The sequence below is a fragment of the Ascaphus truei genome, chromosome 3 (assembly GCF_040206685.1).
Source record: "Ascaphus truei isolate aAscTru1 chromosome 3, aAscTru1.hap1, whole genome shotgun sequence".
Taxonomy (NCBI): Eukaryota; Metazoa; Chordata; class Amphibia; order Anura; family Ascaphidae; genus Ascaphus; species Ascaphus truei.
Window position 1 is genome coordinate 429942561 of NC_134485.1, and position 12708 is coordinate 429955268.

A 12708-nucleotide genomic window follows, 5' to 3' on the forward strand; every position below is an offset into this window, starting at 1 on the left:
GGTAAAGGGTAGGGGGGATGAAGGGCAGGGGGGGTGAAGGGCAGGGGTAGATGGGGTGAAGGGCAAGGGTAGGGGGGGTGAAGGGCAAGGGTAGGGGGGGTGAAGGGCACGGGTAGGGGGGATGAAGAGCAGGGGTAGGGGTGAAGGGCAAGGGTAGGGGGGGGTGGGGAAGGGCAGGGGTAGGGCATGAAAGTGAGGCACAAATTGTTGGCAGGAGTAAAATGTCCACACACACACACACACACAGAGATCCGAGGAGGCTGCTTGGCCCCCCCAGCGGGCGGGGAGTTAAGGTAGCGCCGGGGAGTTAAGCTAGCGCCGGGGAGGTAAGGGAGCATTGGCGGCTGGGGTAGGAGGGCCGTGCCGCGCTTACCCTCCGTGTTTCCGGGAGCCGGTTGAGAGCGAGGGGGGAGGAACCTGTAGTTGGCGGCAGGGGCAGGAGGGCCGCGCTTCCCCTCCGTCCGGGAGCCGGTGCAGGGCGGCGCACGTGATGGGGGGGAGGGACAGAGGGGTGTGTGTGTGTGTGTGTCCCCTTTGGCCCGTCACTCCGCCTCAGGCCAATGAGAGGTGTGCGGGGGCGGGCGGCCCAAGGGAGCAATCTCATTGGCCTGGCCCAAGGTCCAATGGGATTTCCGCTAGGGACACAGGGAGGGACACAGGGAGACACATACAGACATAGCCACATACGACGCTTTCAGAAATATATAGTAGATATATATATATATATATATATATACACATACATGTATGTATATATAGCTTTATTTATATAGTGACATTAATGTACTGTACATAGCACTTCACATCAGTAATACATGTGGCATAATAATAAAAATAACAAATAATACAAATAACACATAATGGGAAGATAAAGAATTAGGAAATGGAATCCCTGTACAGCAGAGCTTACAATCTAATTGGTAAGTAGGAAGAACGTGCAGAGACAGTAGGAGGGTGTTCTGGTAAGTGCGTCTGCAGGGGGCCAAGGTCGATGTATGAGGTGTATAGCATCGGGCATGGAGCTACTCATTTGCTTCGTTAAGGAGGTGGGTTTTAAATTGGGTCGAATACTGGGCCTCTGAGTCACCTGTGCTGAAGCAGGGACTGCTTGAGCCACCTGTGCTGAAGCAGGGACTGATTGAGCCACCTGTGCTGAAGCAGGGATATCCTAAAAACCTGACCTGTTGGGGTGGGGATGGGGGCTTGAGAACTGGAGTTGAGCACCTCTGCTCTAAGTCAACTGTAGCCTGAAGTCTCAACCCGTGAATGTGCCGTTTCTGATTGGCGGCTCCTTTCCACCGAGCAGCATCTCGAAGCTGGCTGCAGATTCAAGCCTCCACAGTCACAATGTGGGGATAGAACATGTATACAGTAGCAGGGTAACTGGTCCCGAAGGGATGTATTTCTGTGAAAGCAGCTAATCCTAGCTGATGTTTTTGACCTGTGTATTGATCCCCAGAGAGACATCAATCCACTGATGTGAGGATCACAACATCAATGCTAACGGGAGCCCCCCTGCATATTCTTTGGTGGAAAATGTGACCCCCCCCCCCCCCGAGCAAGACCCCTCACACAACCAACCAGGGACCACTAGGAAAGGTAGAGGAAGTACATGAAAGCCTCTTATTTCCATAGGCAACCAACCTAAGAGGTGTCCTTTGTATTACAATACAATCTGTCTATTACATAAGCCAACTTCTTTCCACCTCATTTGCAGTTCAGAGCTGTGCTGGGTACTGTATGTGATCAATATTAGTATATTGATAATCCCTGAAATGTGTATGTTTATTCATTAAACGTCAATGGTGGGAAGGCAGCCTGCACGCGTGAGGGCGAACAAAAGGTTTCTTTATTGAATATACATTCTCAGTCCTCAAGCCCCCTAACAGGTCAGGTTTTCAAGATATCCTAGCTTCAGGACAGGTGGCTCAATCAGTCCCTGCTTCAGCACCAGTGCCTCAATCAGTCCCTGCTTCAGCACATGTGGCTCAATCAGAGGCTGAGTCAAAGACTGAGCCTGTGATTGAGCCACCTGTGCTGGAGCTGGGATAGCCTGAAAACCTGACCTGTTAGGGGGGCTTTAGGACTGGAGTTAAGCCCCCCTGCTATAAGGAGTGATAAAAAAAATCTTTTTTCTATTCATTTAACTTGCCATAAAAATGTTGAATTTAAAGTAGGTGTAACAAACTGTAGTGGAAATGTCATTGAATTTGTATAAGCGATCCACTTGTGGCACGTTAAAACCAGGTCATTTATTTTGTATTTTTTCAGGTTACGAGGAGTTAAACCGTTTTAAATGTCTGACTGTGCCTTACTAATGCAAGGTAGGCTAATAACAGTGGAACGCAACACAATCCTATTCCAGACACCCGTCGTCACGTACAGACCCAGATTTAACGTGGCTACAATATGACTATGGTAAAGGGTAGAGGTCCGAAAATAATCAGGGGGGGGTGGGGGGGGTAATAAGGAAACCAGATGGCAGATACATATAACTGGAGCAGAGAAAGCGGAGTCGTGACCTTTCATTGAGAAGCCCTCCAGCCAAACTTCATGTGAAAACAACATATGATGATATTGAGTTTGGATAAAAAAATTATAGTGGATGTTAATAAACGTCTATAATAAACCACAATACAGGCAGTCCTAGTTTTACAACGCTTCGCTTTACAACGAATGGCTTATCCAGCGCTGTGCAATGCATACCTATATTCATTTTTACAACGCCAAAATGGCTTATCCAACGCTCTTACGACGCTTTGCAACGTTGTGTATGTGTGTATATATATATATACACATTCACATAAACAACGTTGCAAAGCGTCGTAAGAGCGTATATATATATAATATTATACTATATAATATTATATTATACTATATAATATATTATTTATTATGGTATATTATATATATAATACAGTATATACACTATATAATTTATGTGTGTGCTGCATATCTTATTGCCTGCATAAAATATTTGGTGTATTTTAGTGTTAAAAATGCCTTCAGGAACGGAACCTTTCATTTAAACAGTGTTCCTATGGGGAAACGCGTTTCGCTTTACAACGTTTCGCTTTACAACGCCATTTTGAGTAACGCATTGTGTTGGATAACCGAGGACTGCCTGTATGTATTATCCCAAGGAGCATCAAGGTGCAGACTGCCCTTCTGTACAGGAGGTCTTCACCTGCACCAGGACGGGGTACGTCCGCGCTGCACCACACTGTATGTTGGCGCTTCACAAATAAACGATGATGATGATAATGATGATAATAATAATAAAAGAGATGGGCTAGGTATTTTAATGGTAAATTAATGAAAAGTAAAACAAAAAAAATGCGCTTGAAAGAAAATATAGAATTGATAGAATATATGTTCCTCCTGTTAGAGCCGCATCACAGGTTCACTTGTGTTATTTCTATTATTATAGCATTGTTGCAGGGGGTTTCTGGAGATGAGCTCCGTTCATTTCAGCTCTGGGGACCCCGTGCTTCCAGAGATACTTACCTCCGTACAGGGCGCCGGTATCTCGCTGGAGTTTAAATGTCCCGGTCACGTGGGCCAATAGGAAGCCGCACTGGATGACATCACGACTTCCTATTGGCCCGCTTGACGCGGGACATTTAAACACCACCGTTTCGTTAGACACACAGCTCCCTGGCTGCAGATACCGGCGCCCCCTACGGAGGTCAGTATCTCTGGAAGCAGGGGGTCCCCGGAGCTGAAATTATACAGTTCAGCTCTGGAGACCCCCCCGGCTTCAATCCTGTAATAACAAAAACAAACACACAAAACAAAAACAACAAAGGAAACCTACAGTGCTGCTGCAATGCAAAGCCAATTCCAGCGACTCCATGGAAGAACTGGAAGAATAATAGAATTCTAACACACACACCTTGGGTTTCTCATTCAAAGAGCGCTTAGCGAGAGAGGGAAACGGTACTGTACCTTGCTGCTGTAGCGTAGCGAGAGAGGGAAACGGTACTGTACCTTGCTGCTGTAGCTTAGCGAGAGAGGGAAACGGTACTGTACCTTGCTGCTGTAGCGTAGCGAGAGAGGGAAACGGTACTGTACCTTGCTGCTGTAGCCTTGCTTTTTGTGCTTGGCTCCCACGGAATAAAGCACGGGGATTAAGTCCGGAGGGCAATCGGCAAAGTACTCCGTGCAGGTCACCGGCGACTCATGGATGTCCATGGAGTAAGGGTTTTCAAAGATGGGGAAACTAGCGGAGATAGTTGGTTAGTGGTTAGTGCTGTTACGCGGATGACAAATGACAGGGTTTGTTGGCGTGTCTCACCTGAATTGGGGCCAATTCTTTAACACCGGCGGGTCTCGCTGTTTAGCTTCCCAGTGGCCACTGACATTATCAATATCATTGCCAGCGAGCCCATGAATAAGGCAAAGGTGGCCCACTCCAGTCCTCAACAGGTCAGGGTTTCAGGATACCCCTGCTTCAGCCACCTGTGCTGCAGCAGGGATATCCTAAAAGCCTGATGTGTTGGGGGCCCTTCGAGGTCTTTGACTGAGCCACCTGTGCTGAAGCAGGGATATCCTGAAAACCTGACTTGTCGGCGGCCCTTGAGGACTGGGAGTTGGCCACTCCTGGAATAATGGAACATCCCCTATGATGAGCAGTGTTTCCCCTCACTGATTGGCGGCGTTGTGTGCTTTTTTTTTTTTTACCTGAGCTTTGAAAGTGAATTTCTCCTAAACAGGGGAATTGTGGGCGGTGAAAACCCCAAGCTACCCCACACCGAGAGACAGGTTCAAGTGAAGTAACAAGAACAACATATTGGGGACACAATGATTTCTTCATTAGCCGCGTCACTGTTAGGCCCAGATGCACTAGGCTCCGTTAAACTATTTAACCTAACGTCAACCTAAATTAACGTAAGGTTATTCGTAACGCCTACCCAGTAAAAGACCAGCGCAACGTTAACCCAGTGTTACTCCTTGAAATAACGTGCGGTTACATTTTTCCACCCATCAGTGCTAATGGTATGCAAAAGCGGTGTTCTTTCTAACATCGCATGTCTACTAAGGGCCGTTCAGGGTAACGCAGGGGACTACCGTTAGGTTATACCTAAAGGTTCCCCATCCAGACCTCAGAAATATGAGCATGAGATAGATAGAGAGTCTCTTTGCTAAAGTCCAAGCCGCTTAAATACCTCCCCAAAGCACACCTTCATATCACATGTGGAGAGACACTGTGCACGAAAAGGACCTCACCTGTGGTATGTGCTCATTGAAATCATTAGAATATACTTAGCATAGCCACATTAGCATATGTCCAGGTATCGTCCAGTCTCTGCACAGGTGTGTCCCCGTGCTGTATACAGGTGTGTGTTTGGGGGGTACAGAGAGCACTTGGAACTCTATTGAAGAAGAGAGAGTCTCGCTCTCTTAACGTCCGTCACCACCTTAGATGTTATTTGCCGCGATTTAACGGAACTCTGTGCAAATGGGCCCGACAGAGATATTGCAGTGAAGGGGTTAAAATGCCTTTTGTTATTTTCATTCAATTACATGTAATTTTAATGAACCTCAACATTCAACTAGTTGTTGGTAAAATGCATCTGTCACCCTTCCCATCAATGTCTTGCTTACCAATTTCCATGCAAAAATAGTAAAAAAAAATAAATAACATATATCGTTTTTTTTAGCTAAAATGTGTCACTTTTAGTACTATCAATGTTGTAAAAGCAATTAGGTTTTATTTAGCATAAAAGACGAGTAAATATGCAAAACCTCTAGCTTCATTATTTAGACCATTCTTACAAGCATTAAACAGTAACATTATTTGGGGGAGGAATCTCTCCTCCTGGCCTTATTAATGCAGTGTTGGACACAAGGAATATTTGTGTAATGCTCACCGTAAATAATATTATACAGTAGGACAATGTGAGGACCAATAGCTGGGCTGACATGGCTTAAAGCAGGGGTCCCAAACTCAGCCCTCAAGGGCTACCAACAGGCCAGGTTTTATGGATATCCCTGGTTCAGCACAGGTGGCTCAATCAGTCTCTGCTTCAGCACAGGTGGCTCAATCAGTGGCTCAGATTGAGCCACCTGTGCTGAAGCAGGGATATTCATAAAAGCTGCCCTGTTTGTGGCCCTTGAGAACCGAGTTTGAGACCCCTAGCTTAAAGTCACAGAAACATATATACTAGGTTTGCAATACAATCAAAGAGCTAAGTAGTGTGACGATATTCTACCATGTTATTATAAGTACAACAGAGCCTGCTGTGCATGCTGATGTTTGCCCATACTTAGTTATGGAAATAATATTACAGCTCTCCTAAAGCGGCCGTTATAAATACGTTTCCTGCAAAAGTAAATAATGCCCGTTTGTAAAAGTGCCTGAAAAAATGATTTCACATGAATATTTTACTGAACAATTTCACCTGGTCACAATGTGCAAGGAAAAGAAGGGATTACTGTACATTTGGAGCCAGATTTACTCAATTTCGATATTGATATCACTCTATTAATGGTTAAAAAAATGCGTTATTTGTACCGCCGTATCTACCAAGGATTTAACGCTTCAATAACGCAACGACAACTCATTTTATCACAGTGATTAAATGCAGGCTTAATTTGACACCAGGGTCCATAATTAGCGTGCAAATGAGAATGCATCGTCTAATTACAATATGCAAGAGTTCAATTTAACAGCAATGCAAATGTATGGAAATGAAGAATTACCCGCTAATGACCTATTCAAACGCTAATACCTGGTGAAAAATATTCTCAGATGCTATCACCTGTAGGTCGGCGGTTCGTCGCACTCGATAACATGCTGGGGTCAGCAGGACATTGTAACGTGAGTATTGTACTTTCTGCCATAAAGCAGAATCCACGTTAGAATATCCGGACTCGAGACATCGCCTTGTTGAGTGAGTCGGAGCAGCGATCTACCCGTGTGCGTCTCTGAGGGTAATATGGACCATCTCCTAACTTGATCTATCAATTTTATCACCAACCCCAGTCTGGTGTCAGACCGATCTTGCCTATGTGTACAATGGTCACGTATTCATATATTAGAAAGCCAAGTAGCCAGTTAGTGGTGGTCAACTTATGACCAGTTGGTCACTTGGGATACTGAAGACCTAAAATGTACACACATCGATTTTTGACAGGGTGTTTGTTGTATGTTTTAGATTGGTACAGTTACATAGTTACATAGTTACATAGATTGAAATAAAAGACGTAGGTTCATCAAGCTACTGTACACTAAATTTAGATGACGAGATACTTTATCCTATATTTGAACTTACATCCTCAGGCATGATAGGGGTTAATTATTTTCTGCTATGGGGGTTTCTTAACGGGCCTTTTATATAAGGCTATGCTAGAAAAGTGGGAGCCTTCCAATTCCCAACGCCCCTCAACCCAACAAATTGCATCACTATGTCTGATCAACGCTGGTCTCTCTGAGTTAACCCTTAGTTGCACCACTAGTGGTATTTAATGCTGAGTTACGGCTGTTTTGGTGCCTGCAGATTAGCTGGGATATTGCAATCCACTTATGAATATGGAATTCTTAGCAAATCTGGCGGAATTTAAAAGACAATACTGTACCTCCTCGATACCAATATTTTATAACTCCATTTTTGTTTTTTTGCGCAAAAATGTTGATCTTTAGTCAATTCAGGCCATAGGTCATTAAGTAGCTGGGATGGCTGCATTAAACAGGAAATATAGTATTTAAGAATACATTTTTATGTATATGGAAGATTCCTTTCATAACCTTTATGGAGTATGGATACACAGTATCTGCTTGTATCTTTTGTTTTCGGGGGCGGGGCTGTAACATGATTCTTGTATTTTTTATTGTAGGGAGTTTGGGTTTTTATCGATTAAGTATGGATTGTATGATTTGTAAGCATATTTTAAAGGCTGCTGTGATTCCCTCCGCTTATCCGCAACCTTTAATAAAAGGACTACAACCTTCGTGTGCATAGTGGAGTCGGGTGTTAGGAACTTGAAGCCAATTATTTAGACGCACAAGTGTTGAACGCATTCAGCGTTCTAAAATCGCCAACGTGTGTTATTGTGCTTATTTATACATTACCCGGGAAAGAAAGCTTCTGGAATAACATAGGTGACACTATGTGTTCCTGTCCAATCATTTGGTTTTCAGTTACTATTTTAATGGTGTAGAGCAAGGGCGGCCAACTCCAGTCCTCAAGGGCCACCAACAGGTCAGGTTTTAAGGATATCCCTGCTTCAGCACAGGTGGCTCAATCAGTGGCTCAGTCTTCGACTTATTGCATAATTACTAAATTGATTTCTAACTAAAATGTTGTGTGATCATTTTATCTCACTTAGCAATCCTTATCGTGGCCGCAAATGAGTTTGTCTCAATATACTGTATACATCCTGGTAAAATAAATGTGAAAAAATGTGGGTTAAAACGGTAATAATATAGCAGTAGGGGGGATGCATGATGGAGAAATGCGCGGTCTTACTTGCTTTGTGTAAGATCAACGACGATAAGATCCTTCTCCAGCAGGACCGCCACGGCATACGGCTCCTGGAATTCTGCGTGAGGGGAAATAACCCCCAGTTATTGTGCTTCCCAGGCAGAGATTTCCAATTAAACCTGTAATTAGAACTCACCTAATGTGAAAGTAATCATCTCCTAAACTATTACCGTTTCAGCGGATTTGTGATCGAAATCTGACACAAGTCTGATAATGTAAATTGTTCCAATTGGTATTTGAATAATGAACATTTTGTTACAATAATGTATTCTTATTGTGTGTTATTATTATTATTGTGTATTATTATTGAGTATTCTATTTATTATTATTAGCGATCTCGCACGGAAAGCCCAGCGGAAACCGCGATCTCGCACGGAAAGCCCCGCGGAAACCGCGATCTCGCACGGAAAGCCCCGCGGAAACCGCGATCTCGCACGGAAATCCCTGCAGAAACCGCGATCTCGCACGGAAAGCACTGCGGAAACCGCGATCTCGCACGGAAAGCCCCGCGGAAACCGCGATCTCGCACGGAAAGCCTCGCGGAAACCACGATCTCGCACGGAAAGCCCCGCGGAAACCGCGATCTCGCACGGAAAGCCCCGCGGAAACCGCGATCTCGCACGGAAATCCCTGCAGAAACCGCGATCTCGCACGGAAAGCCCCGCGGAAACCGCGATCTCGCACGGAAAGCCTCGCGGAAACCACGATCTCGCACGGAAAGCCCCGCGGAAACCGCGATCTCGCACGGAAAGCCCCGCGGAAACCGCGATCTCGCACGGAAATCCCTGCAGAAACCGCGATCTCGCACGGAAAGCACTGCGGAAACCGCGATCTCGCACGGAAAGCCCCGCGGAAACCGCGATCTCGCACGGAAAGCCTCGCGGAAACCGCGATCTCGCACGGAAAGCCTCGCGGAAACCACGATCTCGCACGGAAAGCCCCGCGGAAACCGCGATCTCGCACGGAAAGCCTCGCGGAAACCACGATCTCGCACGGAAAGCCCCGCGGAAACCGCGATCTCGCACGGAAAGCCCCGCGGAAACCACGATCTCGCACGGAAAGCCCCGCGGAAACCGCGATCTCGCACGGAAAGCCCCGCGGAAACCGCGATCTCGCACGGAAAGCCCCGCGAAAACCGCGATCTCGCACGGAAAGCCCCGCGGAAACCGCGATCTCGCACGGAAAGCCCCGCGGAAACCGCGATCTCGCACGGAAAGCCTCGCGGAAACCACGATCTCGCACGGAAAGCCCCGCGGAAACCGCGATCTCGCACGGAAAGCCCCGCGGAAACCACGATCTCGCACGGAAAGCCCCGCGGAAACCGCGATCTCGCACGGAAAGCCACGCGGAAACCGCGATCTCGCACGGAAAGCCCCGCGGAAACCGCGATCTCGCACGGAAAGCCCCGCGGAAACCGCGATCTCGCACGGAAAGCCCCGCGGAAACTCGATCTCGCACGGAAAGCCCCACGGAAACCGCGATCTCGCACGGAAAGCCCCACGGAAACCGCGATCTCGCATGGAAAGCCCCGCGGAAACCGCGATCTCACACGGAAAGCACCGCGGAAACCGCGATCTCACACTGAAAGCCCCGCGGAAACTCGATCTCGCACGGAAAGCCCCGCGGAAACTCGATCTCGCATGGAAAGCCCCGCGGAAACCGCGATCTCGCACGGAAAGCCCCGCGGAAACTCGATCTCGCACGGAAAGCCCCACGGAAACCGCGATCTCGCACGGAAAGCCCCGCGGAAACCGCGATCTCGCACGGAAAGCACCGCGGAAACCGCGATCTCACACTGAAAGCCCCGCGGAAACTCGATCTCGCACGGAAAGCCCCGCGGAAACCACGATCTCGCACGGAAAGCCCCGCGGAAACCACGATCTCGCATGGAAAGCCCCGCGGAAACTCGATCTCGCATGGAAAGCCCCGCGGAAACCGCGATCTCGCACGGAAAGCCCCGCGGAAACCACGATCTCGCACGGAAAGCCCCGCGGAAACCGCGATCTCGCACGGAAAGCCCCGCGGAAACCGCGATCTCGCACGGAAAGCCCCGCGAAAACCGCGATCTCGCACGGAAAGCCCCGCGGAAACCGCGATCTCGCACGGAAAGCCTCGCGGAAACCGCGATCTCGCACGGAAAGCCTCACGGAAACCACGATCTCGCACGGAAAGCCCCGCGGAAACCGCGATCTCGCACGGAAAGCCCCGCGGAAACCGCGATCTCGCACGGAAAGCCTCGCGGAAACCACGATCTCGCACGGAAAGCCCCGCGGAAACCGCGATCTCGCACGGAAAGCCCCGCGGAAACCGCGATCTCGCACGGAAAGCCCCGCGGAAACCGCGATCTCGCACGGAAAGCCCCACGGAAACTCGATCTCGCACGGAAAGCCCCGCGGAAACCGAGATCTCGCACGGAAAGCCCCGCGGAAACCGTGAGCTCTAATGGAAAGTACCGCGGAAACTCGATCTCGCACGGAAAGCCCCGCAGAAACCGTGATCTCTCACGGAAAGCCCCGCGGAAACCGTGATCTCTCACGGATAGCCCTGCGGAAACACGCGATCTCGCACGGATAGCCCTGCGGAAACACGCGATCTCTCACGGATAGCCCTGCGGAAACACGCGATCTCTCACGGATAGCCCTGCGGAAACACGCGATCTCGCACGGATAGCCCTGCGGAAACACGCGATCTCTCACGGATAGCCCTGCGGAAACACGCGATCTCGCACGGATAGCCCTGCGGAAACACGCGATCTCGCACGGATAGCCCTGCGGAAACACACGATCTCGCACGGATAGCCCTGCGGAAACACGCGATCTCGCACGGATAGCCCTGCGGAAACACGCGATCTCGCACGGATAGCCCTGCGGAAACACGCGATCTCGCACGGATAGCCCTGCGGAAACACGCGATCTCGCACGGATAGCCCTGCGGAAACACGCGATCTCGCACGGATAGCCCTGCGGAAACACGCGATCTCTCACGGATAGCCCTGCGGAAACACGCGATCTCGCACGGATAGCCCTGCGGAAACACGCGATCTCGCACGGATAGCCCTGCGGAAACACGCGATCTCTCACGGATAGCCCTGCGGAAACACGCGATCTCTCACGGATAGCCCTGCGGAAACACGCGATCTCGCACGGAAAGCCCTGCGGAAACCGCGATCTCGCACGGAAAGCCCCGCGGAAACCGCGATCTCGCACGGAAAGCCCCGCGGAAACCGCGATCTCGCACGGAAAGCCCCACGGAAACTCGATCTCGCACGGAAAGCCCCGCGGAAACCGCGATCTCGCACGGAAAGCCCCGCGGAAACCGTGAGCTCTAATGGAAAGTACCGCGGAAACTCGATCTCGCACGGAAAGCCCCGCAGAAACCGTGATCTCTCACGGAAAGCCCCGCGGAAACCGTGATCTCTCACGGATAGCCCTGCGGAAACACGCGATCTCGCACGGATAGCCCTGCGGAAACACGCGATCTCTCACGGATAGCCCTGCGGAAACACGCGATCTCTCACGGATAGCCCTGCGGAAACACGCGATCTCGCACGGATAGCCCTGCGGAAACACGCGATCTCTCACGGATAGCCCTGCGGAAACACGCGATCTCGCACGGATAGCCCTGCGGAAACACGCGATCTCGCACGGATAGCCCTGCGGAAACACACGATCTCGCACGGAAAGCCCCGCGGAAACCGCGATCTCGCACGGAAAGCCCCGCGGAAACCGCGATCTCGCACGGAAAGCCCCGCGGAAACCGCGATCTCGCACGGAAAGCCCCACGGAAACTCGATCTCGCACGGAAAGCCCCGCGGAAACCGCGATCTCGCACGGAAAGCCCCGCGGAAACCGTGAGCTCTAATGGAAAGTACCGCGGAAACTCGATCTCGCACGGAAAGCCCCGCAGAAACCGTGATCTCTCACGGAAAGCCCCGCGGAAACCGTGATCTCTCACGGATAGCCCTGCGGAAACACGCGATCTCGCACGGATAGCCCTGCGGAAACACGCGATCTCTCACGGATAGCCCTGCGGAAACACGCGATCTCTCACGGATAGCCCTGCGGAAACACGCGATCTCGCACGGATAGCCCTGCGGAAACACGCGATCTCTCACGGATAGCCCTGCGGAAACACGCGATCTCGCACGGATAGCCCTGCGGAAACACGCGATCTCGCACGGATAGCCCTGCGGAAACACACGATCTCGCACGGATAGCCCTGC

The 12708-nt window shown here is 49.9% G+C and overlaps 1 protein-coding gene across 4 annotated transcripts in view; it reads right to left on the reverse strand.

Annotated features, from left to right (window-relative positions):
- STXBP5L (syntaxin binding protein 5L) overlaps positions 1-12708 on the reverse strand; it is a 575500-nt gene that overhangs the window by 163820 nt on the left and 398972 nt on the right. For all 4 annotated transcript variants that reach the window (XM_075592898.1, XM_075592896.1, XM_075592897.1 and 1 more), the window contains exons 11-12: positions 8472-8544; positions 4075-4222 (exon numbers count right to left, since the gene is read on the reverse strand). In XM_075592898.1, the coding sequence (XP_075449013.1) occupies positions 4075-4222; positions 8472-8544 (221 nt within the window). The remainder of the gene's footprint in view (positions 1-4074; positions 4223-8471; positions 8545-12708) is intronic.